Source organism: Gambusia affinis, linkage group LG07, assembly GCF_019740435.1.
Source record: "Gambusia affinis linkage group LG07, SWU_Gaff_1.0, whole genome shotgun sequence".
Lineage (NCBI taxonomy): Eukaryota > Metazoa > Chordata > Actinopteri > Cyprinodontiformes > Poeciliidae > Gambusia > Gambusia affinis.
Genome location: NC_057874.1, coordinates 3,431,991 through 3,453,232, shown reverse-complemented (window position 1 = coordinate 3,453,232; position 21,242 = coordinate 3,431,991). Strand labels below are relative to the sequence as shown.

General features: G+C 39.9%; 1 protein-coding gene across 26 annotated transcripts in view; it reads left to right on the top strand.

Annotated features, from left to right (window-relative positions):
* nfasca (neurofascin homolog (chicken) a) overlaps nucleotides 1–21,242 on the top strand; it is a 137,710-nt gene that overhangs the window by 56,903 nt on the left and 59,565 nt on the right. For 22 of the 26 annotated variants that reach the window (XR_006371018.1, XR_006371016.1, XR_006371014.1 and 19 more), the window contains 6 exons: nucleotides 4,594–4,730; nucleotides 13,545–13,593; nucleotides 14,530–14,690; nucleotides 17,340–17,357; nucleotides 18,845–18,953; nucleotides 20,904–21,100. Coding sequence is in view for 20 of the 26 variants with exons in the window: in XM_044121430.1 (XP_043977365.1) it covers nucleotides 14,576–14,690; nucleotides 17,340–17,357; nucleotides 18,845–18,953; nucleotides 20,904–21,100 (439 nt within the window). In the remaining 6 variants the exon portion in view is untranslated. Of the gene's footprint in view, nucleotides 1–4,593; nucleotides 4,731–13,544; nucleotides 13,594–13,695; nucleotides 13,753–14,529; nucleotides 14,691–17,339; nucleotides 17,358–18,844; nucleotides 18,954–20,903; nucleotides 21,101–21,242 lie in introns of all 26 variants that reach the window. The other 4 variants (XM_044121434.1, XM_044121440.1, XM_044121450.1 and 1 more) reach the window with 2 other exon arrangements.

Sequence of the window (21,242 nt, the reverse complement as noted above, 5' to 3'; positions counted from 1 at the left end):
GGTAGGAAGGGAAACACATTGGAGTCTTTCTTTGGGTAAATAATTTCGACAAATACGAAGTTGTAGTACTGTGGCATTTTAGGACAAAACGTAGCCCCTCTGTCATGCAGTTGTTTAAAATCCTCTGAAGCAGTCTAATGGGTTTGATTTTGAACGTGAAAGAGAGATCCTATCTTAGCCTAAAACCTCCCGACTCTTCTGATAATCACAAATCTTTACATTTATTCCCAGACTAAAGTTCATGGGAACCCTGGTGAGTTAAAAAACATTAATCACAGTCATAAACCTCAGCTTTGTTGATGCTCTGGCACTGTTGGAACAAGTGCTAGTGGAAAACCTGATGTACACCCTCGTTTAGGGTTAGTCATCTGGTAATGGTTATGGGTAAGGTCAGATTGATGGAAAACCCCTGACATGTGTGTGTGTGCGTGTGTGTGTGCGAGTGTCTAACCAGCAGAGGATTAGCCTCATCGGCAGAATATTTAAACAACAGAAAGTGTGCATGTAGCAGGAACCAAGCATCAGTTCTGAGGATCTTCAGGGAATATAATTAACAGTGAAGGGTTAGGATAAATTGATCTATATGGAGGTTATCCCACTGATTATTGAAAAAGGTGTAAATAATTTCTGAAATGCCATCATTTGATCACAGTGGAAATAAAAAATAATTGATTCCTCCCACTCCCCCAAGATTTATCCTCTGGTTTTGTTGGTTTTATTAAAAAAAAAATCAATACATTTATATCAACATTTAAATTAAAGGATGTCTGAATAACAGATGTTTGCGTAGCCACATTATTCACTTCCTAACTGCTGGGTAACATTTTGCTAGTTTTCACTTAAGAAATAACAAAATGTCTTTATCACCCTATGATCGTTAGCTACACCCACAGATTTGCTCTCACATTCAATTCAAGACAGGGTTGAACCGCTCCAGAACATTTGTGTTACCTTCAGTTAGAAGAAACATGTTGGTCAAATGAAAAGATTATACACTAAATCTGCTAAAGGTGAGAATATTTTAAGCATGAAACACTTTTTATTCATATTTTTTAACACTTTCTTTAAAAATAAAACACAGCATGCTGGCAGTGTCATAATATAAATTTTGCTGCAAGAAGTGAAGCTAAATTAAGTTGGACAATTTAACATTCTGATATGTGGCGTTTGTTGTGCGAAGTACGTGTCATGATGTGTGGTGGTGATAGTGGATGCATAAGCGTCAGCTGAACTTTGAAGATTTAATAAAAATGGTGACAATACAAACATTCACTTTCAAAAACCACAGGGAGCCAGAATAGAACAAAAAGTAAACCACAACAACAACAAAAAAAAAGCTAACGAAGAGACACAGAGGGTACATGGGGTAAAACGGGAAAGTAACAGGAGGAACCAGAGAGGAGTGACTGAGAAAGAGGTGCTTATGTACTGGGAGGTTGAATGCTGAAACAATGGACCTGGGCTGATTAGCTAATGTGTTGCAGGTGTGAGGGGAGATAGCAGAAGGCAGATTGAACAGAGAGAGAAAAAGAGAAAGAGAGCGAGAGGGGAAGAGAGAGACAGAGAGAGTAAGTAAAAATAGCTAGCTACAAGAGAAAAACATCATAAACTAGAATCACTAACAAAGAACTCAACTAAAGAAACACAGCAACCAAACTGATCTAATCAAAATAAGAAACTAACACAAAACAATGAACATTAGAATCAAATCAAACCTTAAACAATTTAAGATCCTAACCAAAGGGCTGAGATCCTACTGTACATGATAAAAGACCAGCTCTACAAGCACATGCTTGTGGCTCTTCTCAGTATGTGTCATAATTTCCCCCTGACCCCAGTCTAAATGAGCTATTTAAGCAGTTACTTGCTCCAGCAGTTTCTTCCACTGAGTGACCGTCTTGAGTGTTTGGGCTCCAGGCTCAGCTTGCCATTGGCTGTTGTGTCACTCACTCGTAAAAGGATTCCCTAAACTACTGACCAGCCCTGCTGGGTCTCTGCTTATTTACATGTATAGTAACCAAGAAATTGATTACCAAGTTAAATCATTTATTAATAATTTACCCATAATATGTAATTATTTCAAAGGAATTTTTTAAAAAATCTATTTGACTTCATCTACATGTTTTTAATAGATTTAGGAATCGGGATCTAAATTTAATTTTAAAATTTGATCCCATCCATATTTATTATGACACCGGTGGATTGCCAGCAAAGTCTTCCTGTTATTGTCAGTCATTGTTTCACTAATTTCACTCATTTCAGCACCTATAGGAGTGAGTTTGTCTGTGCAATGTGGTTAAAAAACAACACGCAGCATTACATTTCCTGTTTTATTTTATTATTGTATTCTGTATCCATTTTTGTAACCTGCCAAGGGACTCCAGATAATCTGTTGCAGCGCATCGAATGGTGACATTTGTACATCGTCCCTTTCTAAAGAAAGTTTATTACTTATCCAGTTATCTACTGGTTCTCGTTAACAAATGCACACAATGCCTTTCCCAGCCAGATATTGTCATGTGGCAACAGAGAAATATGTGATCAAACTCATAACCGTCAGATTCCAAGACATCTTCTCTATCTACTGAGCCACGGTTTCTATCCACAGCTAAATTCATTTTGAAAGAAAAGTGAACAATGCAACTTTTTAAAGGTTCATCGTCTTCCTAGATGAAACTTGCTTGTTGAGGCAATAAAAAACTCAATATCTGACATTGATCCGAGGCCATCTGAGATTTTGAATGTAAAGGGAAGATGAGATAAGAGACGTGTTGTATCATTCTACATAATGAATGAACAGAGAGAGCGTTTTCCATTAACTGTGTCCCTATTGGTGAGCAGCTATGTGTTAATGCACATAATGTTATTTTGAGAGAAGAAGGTAGAAAATGAAATTTGGTAATGGTGTAATTATGGCAGACAAATTGGGAATGACAAGCATGTGTTTGTGTGTGTGTGTGTGTGTGTGTGTGTGTCTCTTTAGGACAGCCCAGGAAATCACAAAATGGGTTTTATTGTTTCAGCCTCCAGGGAGACGATCCAGAGCTGCCAACTGAGGCCCAGTTGACATGCTTTTAGAACAGCACACAAGTAAACAAAGAGAAGAAGATATTTCTGTAACATTGCTCTCATTTGCAAATAGGGTCCCCTTTTAAAAAAGTGGATTAGAGCCACTAAAAAATTCACAGAAAAAAAAAAATCGGAATTCTGAGATTAAAGTCAGAGTTTTATTGGGTTTTTTAAGCTCCTCCCTTTTCTTTTAATGTTAGTTTTGATAAATATCACAAATATCACAGCTCTGAGTTAAACTCTACCTCCACCCTGACAGGTCTTGTCCCAGCTATTTTTTGCCCCCCCAAAAATACAAAAGAACAAAGATTGTGAATTTTCTTATTACTAGCTATAAACAAAAATGTTTTCCAGATTGCTCGCATGTTTTGTTTTGCTGGAAATCCTTCAAAAATTGTGCTGCCAAATTTCACGAGAGCACAAGAGAACAGTGTGAATGTACCGATCAATATCTGACACACCTCAGGATGCTGAAACAGGACCGTCTGTTTTCTATGTTGAAACTGGTTTCAGTTTTGTGCCATAAATTCATGTTGAGCAAAGTGGCTGGCTAGTTGCTGCTATCCTGCAAATCGGTTTACAGTTACTTCATTCAGTCCTATTACAATAACCGCTAATATAATAAACGACCAAGGATAATGATCCCTGTTAGCTCATTCCTGTTAGGTTTGTCGTCATAAAGGACAGAGTCCAGAAGCGTTCTGTAAACACTGCCTCCTCTGGGGACCATTGTTGGTTTTGAAAGTATGCATTGGTTACAAAAAATGTTAATATAATAATAGAGTCTGCGAACAGAAAGATTTACAGAACACAAGTTTTTCTGCTGAAAATTGATCTTATCAACCAAATTAATATTCAGAATGACAACAAAGAAGAAGCTACCAATCCGGGCCTCCAGTGGACAGCTGCCTGTTAGCTGCTCTGTCAGCTTAATCTTCATACGGCACACACACACCTGTTTCCATAACAGGTTATATTATGGAAACATAGCCTGCTGGTATGTTTCCAAACAGCAGCATTAAAAACAATCTATCCGTGGAAAAAAATCTTGTGGTATCCTGGCAATAGATTTTCTCGTGGCTCTTTAGACGCAGTTGAGCTGTTTCACCTGTTCCGCTGCCCTCTGCAGGCAGCTTTAAGTTAGTTTATGGCTACTTCTGTTTCCCAGGCATGTATTTGACTAATCGTTAAGTGATTTTCTGACACACCTAATAATTTTACTGTTTAAGCAGCAACAAACATATTGTATGTTAATGTTTCTTTGCATCCAATAGCAGTTTTTTCTTTTTAACCTGTGATTTTTACTATAATGTCTATGATTTTAATTTCCTTGAATATGAAAAACAGTGAATGTTTACAATTACTTCATTCCAGTGCATTTCCTTTTTAAAGTTTTTTACTTTGACAGAAATAAATGTGCTTTCACGAGTGGATACAATCAGGCCCAAGAGTTTTCGTATCACCTTACTACAGTATATTTCATAACCCCATTTTTGTGTATTTGTGTTGGATATTTTTCTGCAGTGAGATGCCACCGAGGTGCAAGAAGCAACAACAAAAATAGCAGAGAGCTTCTCCAAATGCTCAAGATACAGTTCTGAAGAGTTCCCACCTCCAAGTCACAACAGCAGGATTTAAAGCCCTGGGAATGAAAAGTTAAGGTAACTGGGTGCTTCCACAAACTTACGCCTTTATGAGACACTTTGGTTGAGTCATTACAATATTAGCCTGAAGGTGTAACGCCTGCCACATAAGCCTAAATAATTCCAGCAAAGACAGGTTTTATCTCAGTCATCTTGAGTTTGACTCTTCAAGGTGTCTGTATGTTTGCCTTAAATACGTTAAATTTTTAAGTGACAGGACTATTTAATCTCTTATATTTGATGTACGGTAGTTTTGTTTTTCCTTGTGGGACATTGCTGTCAGGCAAAAGTTTGAATCACGCGCAGATATCTTCACTGTACTCTACAACTTGTTGAGGCAACCACTGACCACCGGGTTGCTAGCTAGCCGGCTAGCTAGTATAAGTGCAGATTTATTACCGGTTGGCTGGCCAGCATTCGTCTTCAACCACTGGCTCACTTCTGTTGCCATTGCATGAGATTCTACATTCATTCTGTGCTAAGAAGCTTGGCATTGTAGGGGTTAAGGTTGTAGAGAGCCATATGCAGCCCAAAGCTGCTGTCAGTAGCCACAGAAATGTCACAGCTTTAATCTGCTGGAATGGCTAATGCTCCCCAGCTTTAGCTTTAGCTCCTAGGTCTACTAGCACTGAGCTAGGAGCAGCATTTGATGAGACATAAACTCTGACTGGCAGAGGCTTAGTGGATTCTAAACATGGTGATCAAGCACCAGTCGGACGTTTTGATGAATTTTATTTCAACAAAGTTGTTACTATGAAGGGAAATACATCTAAGGAGGAGGGACAGAGGAAAAGGAGTAGAACATGGAACCAAAAGAGGATAGAGAGCACCAGCAGCTCCAGCAGCTATGATAAACAGGAAAATAGATCAAAATGAATTATGACTAACATCTAGTACAAAAGTAAGAATGTGATAATATGTAATTAATTTCAAGTGTTGCAGATTTTTTTTGCCCACACAGAAGTGAGATCTGGAGTTTTTGGCAGAAGAAAGTTAAATAAACAACTAAGTAAATAAGAATCTCAAAAGTAATAGCATTTCTTCCTCAATAATTTTCCATGCTTACAAATATATACATAGCATTGGATTTATTTTTCTGTATCCCTGTCATTAGCATATATTAAATTTGAGTTGTTAAAGCCTGCAGAAGCCCTTTGTCAATGTTTTTATTTTGTGATATTGGCACTAGAGATCACATGATGAAATTTGCTTGAACTGAACTTTTGTAAGACATTTCTCACATTTAAGAACCGCTGGTATCTTTTCTTTCATAGACCTCACTTCTTTGTCTCTACTTCTCTTACCATAAACTTCTCTAGTCTGAATGAAGGGCACAGCTTGAAAATATGTCTTTTTTTTTCTGGTGTTTCAGCACAAAGGGGCCATTTTTATGCCAAGTCTTTTTTGGATGCAAGGTTCATGTTTATTAATTCACCCTTTAAAATAAGTCACTTGGGAGCTTACATGGCATTCTGATTGAATTTCATACCCTGTGTTTGACTTCACAATCAGGCCTTTTTTTAATCTGGAGTCTGAATGTGAAATAGAAACACGCGTTTCAAATAAACGAGCAGAGGTCGTCCGCCATAGAATTAATTCCTAAATCCTGTACATAATGCAAGCACATGCATGATCAAAAACACTTTATGCAGTTCTTGACCTGACTGAAGAGTGAGACACATCACATCTCACATGCCATAAATTTAGTACCACTAATCCATATCTCTAGCCTCATTCTGCTACTATGCTTGGTCTCCCCCTTACCACCTTCTCCTCATCCTCATCTTCACCCCTTCTTACCCCTCCCTTCGATGCCTTTGTTCCCTTGCCTACCTTCTTCATCCATCCTTTGCCTCGTGGGGCTGTTGCTAAGGAGCCCTGGCAACCACAGGGTTGTCTGGGCAAGTGGGAGAGGTGAAAAAAGACAGCTGCAAAAAGAAGAGGGATGAAGATACGGGGGTGTAGATGGGGGGTGTGATAAGGATGAATGGTTGGAGGAGAAACATAAAGTGAAATCCAGATGTGCTATCGGGAGCTCATGGTACACATTCATTGTCAACACTGGATGATGGAAGCCTGCAGGGTGGATGGGTGAGAGGAGAAAAAAATGAGTAGCAGAGAAAACAAGGTTAAGGAAGCCGGGACCAAAGCGGACAAAATGAATTGCATAAAATATGGAGCAGTGAAAAACGTCTAGGAGAGAATAGAGAAAGACCAGTCAGCAAACAACAGGTTGTAGCTTTTTTTCTGAACTGGCCTAGAATGGGAATCTCATTCTATCCTGTGTCTTTAAGGATGCTTTAGAAGAGGCAATTGTGTGGTTAACACGTGGGTCTAGTTCCACACAAATAGACCACAGATACTCTCCTACATTCTGTAGTCTGGCCCACTTAATGTTATCGTCTTAGGAAAGTACACCCTATCTTCTTGTGCCTTTGATTCTAAAACCTGGAACCCAATTCGACCCCCCACCTTAACGTTCCGGAGACCCACAAGTTGGTTCCTAGTCAGACAACGTTCTCAACACTCAACCGGAATACAAGTGAATCCACACCAGAGTTGTCCATGTCTCCAATGGACCTATGTCTCCAATGGACATATGTCTCCAATGCAACCTTGTCTCCAATGAATCTATGTTTCCAACTGATCCATGTCTCCAATGGACCCATGTCCCCTATGAACCTATGTCTCCCACTGAACCATGTCTCCAATGGACCCATGTCTCCATCAACCTAACCAGCCATCTGCTTGAGTCTTCCTTCTGTCATGCAGCTCTGTTCCATGTTCCACTTGTCTTTCCATGTGTCTTTTGTGACATCTCAAGATCCTCAGTCTCCCTTTCATGCTGGCTGCCTCTCTGCTACAAAGTAAGAAAAATAAACTTTTCTTTACTTGCCCATCTGAAGCCATTAAACACCATTAGATTCTCCTCTAATTCTCCTTTCCCCAGCCACTGCATTGATCACCAGTCACAAATTTGGGTCATAAAAGTAAATCAACAAAACATGACAACCTAACCCCTATATCCCCTTAACCCGCATGCCCAGAACCCTCAGCATACTGTGGGCTGTTTGTTTTGTGCATGGAGACAGTGGTGCTGTTCAACTAAATCATGTCCACTGACACTGAAGAGTCTCTCCTTCTCAGTACTCCATCACAAAAGTGTCTATTGAAAAATAATAAGACTGAGAGGTGAACAACAATCTATAAATCGTCCATTGACTGTGACTCTATTAACCTTGAGTTGTAAAGGAGCAATAGACTTCTTCTATTGTTTGCAGACATAATAGTCAAACTCAGTCATTGCCTCCCACCCACACCGTTGAGAGATCGGGCAGCAAAATGGAGCAGACAGTGCAATATCAGGCCAGTGAAACATTAATTATAAGATCAAGGCTAAGATGTTTGGTTTAAGCTGCAGTGAAGGTTGTTTGGTGTACAGATCAGTATTCATATGAGCAGTCAGTGCCTAGGAGAGGCAAAGAAGATTCTGGATAATTGTAAACATAGATGGTTCAGTATGTCTCACACCATAGACCGAATAGGTATATGAAAGAGATACAGAGTTGAATTGAGTCAATTGCATCAAGGTCTTTTAATAGGTTTATTCTGTCAATTGGTGTTTTTTTTCTTAACTTGGAATGTGAAGTAGCCACACACTCGCTATGTTTCCATCCAACTGTCTTGAGACATCCAAGGAAACTTTCAAAATGTCAGAAAAAAAGGAAAAGAAAATGCGAGTTAGGTGTTTTACTGATTTAAAGCGAATCAGCCAGGCTACATGAAGCATAATGTTACATGGAGGTAAAAAAACAGGAAGTAGAAGTTAAAAACTAGCACCTCACATCTCAGAGTCCTTCTTCTGCAAACGGGAGGTTTGCAGAAGTTCAGCCATCAGGCTGATGGGCTCCCTTCCTCAGCCCATCAGCCTGCTTCCCAACCCAAATGTTTTCCATCTCCTAATTTCCCTCAGCTGTCTCCTGTCCTCTTCCGATTAGCTCCTTCCTCAGTGCATATACAGTGTTTTGGTTTCATCATTCTTCTCTGACTATTTTCTTTGCGACCTGTTTGTCTCTATTGTTTTCTGTGTTTTACCTCCATGTTCTCACTGTCAGTTTCCTTTTGTCCTTTTTTAAAAAATTGAAGTCATACTTTCTGCACTTGGCTCTTCCTTAACTACCCAATATAACATGGAGGAGATTACACTAGGAAGACTGAAGCCTATTTCATGTAGCTCAACCTCTCTCCTTAATAAAGTGCCATCCTCTAAAATCAGGACAGTAAAAACTCTTCCCTCCTACCAGCCTGGTTCCTGTATGTCCAGCCGAGTTCATCAGTTTTCCTCTGGCACATGCAGTGCAATCAGAGTGGAGTTTGAAGCGTGGCGTCTGTCAACTGTCTTTGATTTCTTCTACAAATACCCCTGCTCCCCCCCAAAAAAACAACAACTGACTTTTAGGGGGAATTACGGCTCTGTAATCATCTGAAGTTGATTGACAAGTGGGGGGGGGGATGAATGGCTCCTTTATGTTTCTTAGATGATCTGTAGGATGATTTTTTTTCCCATGTTTGTTTGTGTTTCCTGCTGTTTCTGGAGAATACGTCGACTGAAATGATTCGCCTCTCAGCTGCATCTCCATGTTTCCCTCATGTTCCCTAATTTTCTGCTCACACTTGCTCTTGCTTTTGATCAAAACTAGGTCATTCTGCAACAGTGAGCTACGGCTCTTCCCAAGCATGACATCCAGATACACACATTTATCGCCTGGCAACCGTGCATTCACCCCGCACCCACTGGTTCTGCTTCTCTTCATGTCCTCCATCCGGCTGTCCCTGGAGGTTGCGCGGGGTGCCGAGGGTCAGGCTGAAATATGACGCCACTGTGTTTTGTCCCTCTCCTGTGTAGTGGACATGGGAGTTGACATGGATCTTTTAGGGGAAAGTGGAGGTAATGGCACACATGGGAGGTTAATTATTTATGGTATGTCTGTTAATGTAACGCAAAAATGGACTCGTAATACTTCCTGAAACATTTAACCCACATTTTGTAGCATTCAGACATTGTCTAGAATGTAAGGATTTACATAGATGCTGATTTCTAGAACTTACATTGAGAATTTAAAATGCTGTCATAACGCCTTATTAAGGTAGAATCTCAAGATGAAAAGGAGCTTTATTATAGTGACTCTACAAAGCCAACTTTGTCCACATATTGAAGTGGCTGCTGTAGAAGGGCTTTGTCCACAGACTTGAATAAGATTAATCACAAGAATTTGTTTGACTTAAAAGCAAAGATTTTCAAATGTAGTGAAAACAAATTAAGTTATTAATGAGTGATGAAACATTTGGTCCTTTATCTCACATGTCAACTTGCATCATGCAACATACTGTAAACTTCAGGGTTTTGTTCCACCAGTAAGAGCCTTTTTCATCCACCTATCCCCAGACCAGAACTGTTTCTCTTTGTCTTCCTCTGGTTTTTTTCTTCTGTTCCTCATGGTTTGTTCAGTAACATTTACTCCTGTTCCTTTCTATTTTCACCGACATTTGTCCTGATGTTTGGACGTCTGCTCTACTTGGTTTGCTGGTTTTCTCTTTGAAATCATCTCAATACCTTTTGAAGGATGATGTGCTCACACAGAAAACACACACACACATGTCTACCTTACACCCCACATTTTAGTGTGGCGTACCATGATGTGTTGTGCCTTTGCAGGCTCTTTATCTGTTGTGGAAAGTAAAACACGTCACACCTTGAAGGTAAATTTTGAAGGAAATATGTTCCTAGGTAAAAACCAGCTGCTTGTTCTACGCTTTGCTTTGTTTTGCTTCGTCCATAAAGTCTGGACTCTTGGCTACTGAGAAACTGTTGCTTTCTGGAGGCATGACCTGTGATCATGATTTAAATTTTACCCAACGTTTGTTTTTACATTTGTTGGTGACGTATACAATGCGCCAGATCGATGCTATGAAGCTTAAGGGAAATTGCCTTCGCTGGAAACAAACACTCTCCTCTATAAAGAGCCGAGGCGGCTGTTAATGTTAAATCAATACTTGGAAAGGTGGCCGACACGGACTGAATGATTTCATTCACTTCCTCCACTGCCATTTTTTAAAATACAGGAAGACTACAATTCTAAAAAAAAATGACGTCATCATTTACGACGTCTCCGTCTGTTCGCTGATTGGCCCAGTAGAATTCTACTCTTTCTTGTGTCGGGGTCCGGTCTCCCAGTCTGGCTTTTAATGAGCCTGGTTCTGCCGGCTCATTATGAGGTTTTGTCTTGAGTTGTTTTTTTTTAATGGTTGCCACTTGCTTCCTCTGGATGAGGAATTGCACAGCAGATTTTTGATCCACCCTCGGGCAGTGTGCCAGAATTTGATTTTATTCATTTTTGAACGAGGACAAAGAAATGTCAGTGTTCTTTATTGCCTCTAGCTCAGGGGTCTCAAACTCTAGTCCTCGAGGGCTGCAGTCCTGCAACTTTTAGATGTGCCTCTGCTGCACCACACCTGAATAGAATAATTAAGGCTCTGGAGAACTGATCTACACAAGGTGGAGGTAATTAAGTCATTTCATTCCAGCGTTTTGTACCTGTGGCAGATCTAAAAACTGCAGGACTGCGGTCCTCGAGGCCTGGAGTTTGAGACCCCTGATAGATGCAACTGATGGTCAAGGTCCAATAGTTGAACTCCTGGGCTTGTAAGGTTGGAGTTACAGTGTGACGTGATCCTGCGACTTGCACAGTGACTCTTTGTAGACACTTGAATGACAGGAGTTACGACATCATTTAATTGCCTTTTAGATAATTAATATATCTTTGAAATTGAACTGAACTGATGTTATTTTGGAAATGCTCATTTTGCTGTGAATTTGACCAGACTGAAGACGTCATTTGCCCTGTATGAATAAATCGACGAACCGAACTGATTATTTATGCTGGTGATAAGTACAAGATTAAGATGTAAAATGTGATAAAATTCTTAATTTTACTGACAAACATTTGAAACAAGTTGTTGGCTTTCAGGTTTCAGGTTTCTGCAAAACTGGAAAATGGAGGTTTTGCAGAAAATGGTGAGTCAATCCATGTGCGTTTCCAAGTGGCAGACTTTTTTTTTAGGAAGCCAAACATTGTTATTCAGATCTTCTTCATTTTTTTTTGATGTGACGCCGCTGCTGGGTTCAGGTTGGGTTCTGCTCAAACACTATGGAAGTGCTGCTGGGTGAGCTGCCAGCCTGCAGCCTGTGACCATGGCAGCCGCTCTCCACAACTAGGACAGACCGCTGCTTTGGCCTCTGGCAACACACTTAACCCAGTTAACAGTTTTTACCCCAGATGTTCCGTACATATCCTCCTGGAGTCAAAGGCAACATCTTTTCACCTTCACAAACTTCTCTTGGATGATGTTGCTAAGTCGTTTTCATCTCCCAATAACGCCTATTAATGAGTCAGCTGTCATTGTTACTAAGAAGTTCTAAAAGTACAGTATGTACATTTATATTATGTCTGATTGGAGACTAGACAGGCAGAGCACCAGCAGCCTGGAAGATGAAAACTGGGCCAAATTACAGTGTGCGTCCCGCCAGTCCTAAACCCCCCCCCCCAGAAACCAGTACCAGGTTGCCCCTGACGACCTCTTCCTTTCTGCTGCACAATTTGTTTTCCTTCAAACGACCTGATAATATCTCGCAGCATCGCTATCTCTTCTCCGCTCTGTTTGCAATTAATGCAAATAAGTTATGATTCATCTTTTAGCTTTGCCGTAAATGACCCATATCTGAGGTTAGAGTCAGAATACACTAGAGCAGCTAATTTAAGGCCTAATTACTTTAGGAAGCTTGCTTCATAGGTAAATTAAAATCACGTTTTTCTCTTTATTCATTCATAGATTATCTATGGATTAACATATTTGCACTTGTTATTTTCTACACAAACACACAATATAGAGTCACATATACATATATATAAATGATTATAAATTTTATGGCTTATAAAATTATATTTTTATTATTTTTATTTAACACCTTAGATGGAGTAGCTTGTCAACTAATAAGCAATTTTCACTTGGGGTCGATCAATACAGTATATTCTATTCTATTAAAAAAGATCAAAACAAAAACAGGTATTTTTAAAATATTTTTTGGCATTTATGGAGTAGAGTGTGTTGGCTGCGTGCGCTCAGACACACAGCTTGTCTTCTATTCTTCGCCGCTGCTGCAGATGTGGAGCCAACAATGAAGGAACTTCCCTGAAATTCAATTGCTACAGTTTATGGAGAAAGAAACTCCTTAATTTTTCTTCTTCCCCTACATTTCCATAGAGGGCTCTCCCTGTGGGTAGTCCTCGCGTCGGGTGTTTTGTGTGTATTTTCGGAGGAGTGAGTAAATAAGGACCCAGAAAGAGGTGAGGCTGATCCTGAGGGGAGCAGCAGCTGCTGCTGCACAGACTGGCTCTTTATGGTGCAGCCTCACTGTTCAGAGGAAGTTTCCCCTCAACTGCAGACAGTCCTGAGGCGTGAACGCTTTAGCGTGTCTGCTGCTTTCACTGTTAGCCGTACTGTATTTTTCTGCTTCTTTCCATACTGACCATTTTAAGCAGGCTGGCATTTCTGATGCGTGTTTCTCCCACAGAGTTCAGTTCTTGCTGAGTCTGTTTTAGTCACCAAATGTCCATGGCGTGCCCTTCTTGATTTAAATAGAATTTGTGTTCAGGTTTCTTCTGTAAAGATGATCTAATGTAATCTAACAATTTCCTGGTTGTGTTTTCCCCCTCCCCCCCAAAAGAATGGATGTGTTGTTAATTCATATGTATTGTCTTTATTTCTCTACAGGTCTGTGAGCGGAGGTGCCAGAGTGGAAGGAAATATAACAGCAGCCAAGGTGAGTCAGTGTAACAGCGCGCACAGCATTTAGAAAGAAAGAGTCCGTCATGATTAACCTGGGACACACACCTGCTGTCTGAAGGATGTGTTTGTTTGACAGGGGCAGTCTAGGAAACACTTTACACCAGAACGCTCCTGGATCCGTCTGTCGCTCATGGTCAGTTTAACAGGAGGGACTAAAACACAGCCGAGTCCAAACATTTTACCACCGTAGTCAAATTCAAGTCAGAAATGTGGTTTTATTTTATTTTTATTTGACTGAAAATCCCAAAATAATTCAGATAAAACATAAATAGACAAATATGACAAATATGTGTGCCCTGAAATGATTTAAACCACGATTTGTTTACTCAGCCTTTCATATTTCTGTATAAAATTGTGGTTTGTCTGATGTAATGTTGCAATTAATACTTATCATCTCATCTCATGAAGACTTGTGAAATGAATCTATATTTGTTGAACTTGGTGAACTGAGTTTTCTACAATATTCTCTTGACTGAATGAGTACTGCTAATCAACATCTGGAAAAAAATGGAGAAGAATTACTACTACTATTATACTAAAATAAAACTCAAAATGATACTTGCTCAACTTTATGAAGAATTATATTGTTGCCAAATATGACTTTTTAAGAAACCACAACACCTTTGATAGCCCTGATGATATATATTTGGATACGTAAACATGTTCATCCTGCCTGGTCTCTTCCTGGGAATGCGGCTTGATCCCGTTCGTAGCAGCTCATCCTCTCCTCTCCTGTTTTCTAAGCACTTTTCTCTGGAGAGCCACACAGCAACTGAGCTGCGAATGTAGGCCAGACCTGACAGACAGTCGCACGCTCACCTCTCCATTACCTATATACAATACTGTAGTAAGCTCTGCTGTGCTATCTTGATCTTTCTAAAAACATTTTGCATTTGTGTCTCCACTCCAGAGCTGTCAGAGGAACCGTCTGACCAATCATCAGAGGGCAGGATTGCATGCGGCCAGTTGGAGGGAGAGAAATGTTGGGAAAGGTTGGGCCTGCTGCCCTGACGTTGCTGTCATTACTGCTGCTGTGGCAGGAAGCGGCAGCCATCGAAGTTCCTCTAGATCGTAAGTCACTCAACAGACTCAAAAGTGTAAGCACAGCCCGATTACAAAAATGTAATTTACATGAAAACATACTGGTTTGTATTATTTTTATCAACTCTGACAGGAAAACAAGCCAGCTGTTTTTTGTTTTTAGAAGTGAATCACATTTCACAAGAGACGGCTAGAGAGAGGCGGAGAACAGAAAGCAATGTGTTCTCTTAAGGCAGCCAGACTGTGGGTTCCTGAATGGTTTCTGCAAAAACTCTTCAATAAGGATGCGTGCATTTGTCATTATAAAATATATGATATGACCCAATAAGTAAATATATTAGTGACATATATGGTATTACAAATACCACATGACAGGAAAACATGTGAAGCTGTAGACCACAGGTCTCAAACCCCAGTCCTCCAGTCGCTGTCCTGCAGTTTTTAGATGTGCTACAGGTACAAAACACTGGAATGAAATGGTTTTATTACCTCCTCCTTATGTAGATCAGTTCTCCAGATCCTTAATGACCTCATTATTCTATTCAGCTGTGGTGCAGCAGAGGCACATCTAAAAGTTGCAGGACAGTGGTCCTTGAGGACTGGAGTTTGAGACCCCTGCTGTAGGTCGAATCTCATTCATTCAGATTGTGATCAGAACAGATCACCTCATATCTGTGGATAATGGTGTAAGGAGTCCTTTGTTTTAAATTAAGACATTATCAGTCTCCATATGATTCCAACATTCATAATTTATTTTATCATAATTAAACATACTGCCTGAAACTACACATACATTGGCTGCAACACCCGTCTACCTCTGTGAAACCCAGAGCAATAAATAAAAAAGGCCAAGGGAGAAAAGCAAGACTGCCTTTTTTTGTTTCTGTATCTGGTTCTGTCAGGGCCTTAAACACATCTGGCTTATGCATCTTTACACACATGGACACACATGGGCAGGCTTGCATTGACCTCTAACCTCTGTCAGCTGTGAACTGCTCCATCTCTCTTCTCATCTCACTCTGTTTCTGATTATTCTTTTGTGCCTGACCTTTGAACCCTAGACTATTAGGGTCTGTCGACATACTGGCAGGTCTGCCCTTTAGAGGAAAACTAGATGAGTGGCATTCTAAACGAGTTAAGTACAATCCAACTCAATCCAGATTGTAACACGGACCAGTTCAGTTCCATTGATTAAATTAAGACGGCTGAGAAGAAATGATCTAATAAAGGAAACACAGCAAACTACACAGAGTCACTGACTTTCCCTCAATATCTCATTTCCACAGCGCGTTAGGAACCAGGTGGTTGTGTTTTGGTGCGCTATTTTCTCTCTTTCTAATGTAAAAGCGGCCCATGCGTCAGACTCGTACCTCGCCGTTCCTGGACCCCTTCAGTTGTCGATCCGTGAAGGACAATGACACGGGTCAGCAAGGGTGGAGCTACTGGAGTCACACAGTCCATTGATTGAAGGATCAGAAAACTACTAGCAAGCACGAGATGTACTAACGATAACGCATGACATTCATTGTCGCAGTAGTACGATGGAACGTTAGGGTTGGGTTTCCCCCAACTGATGGAGGAAACGCTCTCCTGAACTCACCATAAAACCATAAAACACCTGACCAAACCGCGCTGACCTGTACCACACCGCATAACAAAATGAGGCGTATCTAACCAAGCATGCGGCGACAGCAGAGATAAACACCTCTCTATAAACAGGGACACATAACTCACACTGATGACTAACAATAAGCAGTTAGCAGCTGAAAATAGTAGTTATTAAAACAAAGAATTAACACCAAACCAATACATACTCACACATCACTAAATCATTATTTGGTGCTCTGTCATTTTGTCCTACTTTAGGTAGAAGTAGGATGTACAGCTAAGACTGTACATTGTGTAGTTATGGCTGTGCATACATAAAGGCCTTTTCATGTGGCTCTTTTAAATCTGTTGTTCTCTCCCTCAGTTTCATATTTTTTTCTTTCAGTTCAAACCACAGAGACATTGTGTTAGTAAATTATTTTTTTTCTGAACGCTCTTAACAAACTGTGTGTGTGTGTGTGTTTGTGTGTGTTTTCTCTGTTTGAAACTGCTTGTGCTCCGCTGGTATGGCATCCTCTTCCAGGTGAGTGACATTTCTTCTGTCACATAAATTATATACTATACAACCTAACTATGTTATAGTAGTGGCTTTCAGGTGATCGAACGCTCTCTCTGTTCCAACTTGCCACATTTTCTTGATTTGTGTCACTTCCTCAGATTATGTCGGTAAATAAATCAGCCATATTTCAAGTAGATACTTTTTAAGAGATGAACAGAAGGAAATGAAGCGTACATATCTGAATTGCTTGATATTGCCATTGATTATTGCCTGCATTATGCTAAAGCATATAAACAGTATAGTTATTACTAGTTATTAGTTTACTAATATCTCTCAGTTTAACTCCTGATATAACATAACATATTGATGAATAACATTAACTGGCCTAGCCGCTCAGTTTAACAAGCAGCTTGCGACCTGCTAAAAACAGATAGCGTGGATGAGCTGGGAGCTCTCCAAAACCTGTATCCTCCAGTTTTAACATTACACAATTATCAGTATGTCCTTATTAATATTAAGCACCCCATAACATCTTTTTCTCTTTCTGCCTCTGTTTCACACCGGACTAACAGCAAAGATCCAGCAAGACTGTAAGTATTTCTTAGCATGTCGTTCCTTCTGCAGTTAGCATAGCTCACATCTGCCATCAGCTGGATGGCACATCTGGAAAGGTTGATGAAAACTGCAAAACTAACAAATGACAATAAAAGTTGTTGACTCAGCTGAGTGGATTTTGAACAGCGAACAGACAATATGAAATCAACGTTTGCAGACTTTTTTAGGAATGAAGGAGTTGCAGCTCCTTTTATAAAAAACTAGACCACTCATGTTTCAGTGCACCTCCACTATGAACTGCTAACTTAAAAATGATTCATGTGGACGTTACATTTCATTACAAAAATGTCAAGTAAGAATAAAAGAGCTGTATCTGGAAAACAATTGAAGTCGACTCCTCGTCCCCACGATCAGAGCATGTTTGCCGCCATGTTTGAAGGCCTGGCTTTGACTATACCGTTGGAGTGGATCACAGGTTTTCAGTGAATTATAGATGTTCATCAGCTTTAATGTTTTAAGGCTCTTGTTGGGGTTTCAGGCTTAAACATTTTAAATGCTGGCTGCAGTCATGCATGCTATTTTCTTTCAAATGCTTCTAACGTAATTGAGATGCGAAAAGAAAAGAAAAAAAAAAGACTGCCGTACAGCTGGGCAGCAAATATGCTGGGCCAGATGTGAAATTCTCTTTAACATCTGGTGTAACCTGATTCAGGAGATTCTCTTACCCTTTCAGTTATTTTGTCCTCTCTTCCTGTTTTCGCTCTGAAGTTGAGGTTTTTCAACATGTGGCTCCGGAGCCCCATGTTGCTCTCAGTAAATTTGGTCAAAATCGCTAAAGAATTAGGGTTTTAAAATGTGCCGGTAGTAAAGATTACTAGCTTTAGCAATTTTTCATGGAGCATATTTATAACATTTCCTGCAAGGAATGGTAATAATGGTCTAAGGAACATTCTTTTCTATAATGTAATTTTTTGTCGTTTGGTTGCTACTTTGATGTAATTTTGATAAATTGGACATTTCGTTGAAGTAATTCATTACCTCTATGTAGAAGGTGATGATTTTTATTTTAAAATTTTCCTTTAAAACCAAAAAATCCAAAATAATTTTTTCCCCCCTCTCATTTAAAAATTAAGCCACACTTCCTGTTGCAGATATAGTTAAAAATAATCTAATTTGTTTCATGTAGTTTTTGTGGCTCTAAATAGACTATTTGCAGATGGATTAAAGGTAAAATTGGTTCTGGGGTGTAAAGGTTGCTGCTTCAGAGTATAAAAGCCAACAAACTAGTTCCAAATGATGTCGTCTTTATGTTTTTTAAATCTATTTCTATTGTGGGGAAAAATATCTCCTCCTCCTTCTCCAGGATAGCTCATTTAATGACTTTGTTATACTTAATAATAAAGGATTTAATGCTGTTTGTGGTTTGGGGTTAATGTAGATATTAGAGCGGTGTGTGTACCTGAGCGTGTCTACCTGTACGGTGTATGTATAATTTGTTGCTTTGTGTCTGGACGTCCCACAGTGAAGCAGCCCCCCACCATAATCAAACAGTCAGTGAAGGACTACATCGTCGACCCCAGAGATAACACCATCATCATAGAGTGTGAAGCCAAGGGCAACCCAGTGCCAACGTAAGCAGTGAACACTCACAGAGCCCTCGCAACACACACAAACACACACACGCACACCCACGCACACACACTGACACGTCCAGTCTGTCAGAGCGTTGGACACACACTCCATTACATCATCATGGCGAGGACCACTCAGGACAGTGGGACATTGTTTGTTTGGATACAGTTCAGCTTTACGTAAGACACCCATTCCACATGGTTTGCGTGGCTATCTTTGTGGGGACTTTCCATTGACACACACACACATACGCGCACGCCCACTCACACACACACGCCCACGCACACACCCCCACACACATGCACACAGACACTATTCGCTGCTTTGTTCACAAACTGGCTCTTCTTTTCACAGGAAGAGCATTGTACTCCCATAATGCACTCAGTTGACCATTCATGCTTATAAAATTGTCACCAAAAGACCTTACTGACTCACTCAGTTGTCACCACTCAGTCACTGAAAACACACAGCACAGAAAACTTGGTTCCACTGGTTTATAGGGTGTCTTTAATCTAGATGTTGGCTCTTTTCTCACAGCCCATTTAATCTTAACCTGTGTTTTTACAAAACTCAAGTTATTGTCTTTGGACCTAAAGAGGAAGGATCTAGAGTGAGCACACAGCTTCAATTATTGGACCTGAAATCTGGGTGTGGTGATGGACTCTGATTTGAACATTCAGAGCCACATAAAGACAGTTACAAAGTCGGCCTTCTATCACCTGAAGAACATTTCCAGGATTAAAGGTCTAATGTCCCAGATCTAAAGAAACTCATTCATATGTTTATCTTTAGTCGATTACTGCAACAGTGCCTTCACTTAAAAAAATAAAAATAAATAATCAATCCTCCGGCTGCAGATTATCCAGAATGCTGTTACTGGTGTTCTGACTAAAACCAGGAAGTTACAACACATCACACCAGTTCAACAGTCTTTCTACTGACTCCATGTAGCTCATAGAATAAACTCTAAAATACTGTTGTTAGTTTAGCATCACATCAGGCTTAGCATCACAATACATTAAAGATCTGCTGTTGCTGTATCAACCTTCCAGATCTCTCAGGACTTCTGGTTCTGCTCTGCATCCCCAGAACCAGAACCAAACATGGAGAAGCAGCATTCAGCTTCTTTGCACCACAAATCTGGAACAAACTTCCAGAAAACTGCAAAGAAACACCTGAAACATTGAGTTTCTTTAAATCTAGACTGAAAACCCACCTGTTCAGAGTTGCTTTTGAGCCATTTTGAATGAAAGACTGACCAACATTTGATGTGAAATGATATGACTTGGCAAAATGTAAAATTTACTGGTTTTCTCAACTGCTTTGATGCTGAACTATTCTATACTAATAAACTTGATTGATTGATTGATTACTGAGGTTATTGCTGAAAAAAATCCAATGTTCTTCAGAAATATAAAAATAATTTAGAAGTTTCTGGTGGAAGCAGAACTTCCCAGCTTTCGGATTGACAGGCAGTAACTACATGACAGGTGAAGGATTTTGCATTTGAATATATGGCCACTCATCATGTATTTCCCTGCAGCTAAACTACATTAACTACCATAACTTTAACAGTTTTTTGGAGTTTTTTTTTTTTTTTTAAATCTTGGAAATGAGATAAGTCTGTGATTATTTTTAACAGGCCTAATTTCTTAAAAAAGTCTAATTTAGCTTCTGACTGGAGAATCCTTTGTAGCCTCTATCTTCTCATCACTTCTTGTTCCGGTTCTTGTGTCAAACACTGTGAGGAAAGGCAAAGAGCATTTTAAGTTTTACAAAAATTTTCGGTTTTAGTTAACAGCTGTGACCCTGGAGTACAACTAGAACTCATCATTCCTAGATTAAGAATTTGGGTTAAGTTTTGTTGCTGTCTAGAAGACATTGTCTGTTGTTTGCTCGGCGTACGTTATTTCTTCTTATGCAGTTTAAATGTTGGGAATGTTCTTCAGGTTCTCATGGAGGAGGAATGGGAGGATGTTCAACACTGGCAAAGACCCCAGAGTGACTATGAGAAAACGCTCAGGAACCCTGGAGGTTGGATTCCGTAGCGGAGGACGACCAGAGGACTACGAGGGAGAGTACCAGTGTTTCGCCACAAATGAGCTCGGAGTGGCTCTGTCCAACAAAATACTGCTCCGCGTCTCCAGTAAGAAAGTTTTTTTTTTTTATTGTTCTAAGTACATGTTTACAGAGAACATTTTGTTGAAAAAACAGCTAAAAAACATCGAAACAATTTAAAGTTTATTTTATTTTTCAATGTCAGCGTCGATGTAGACTACGCCTGTGCT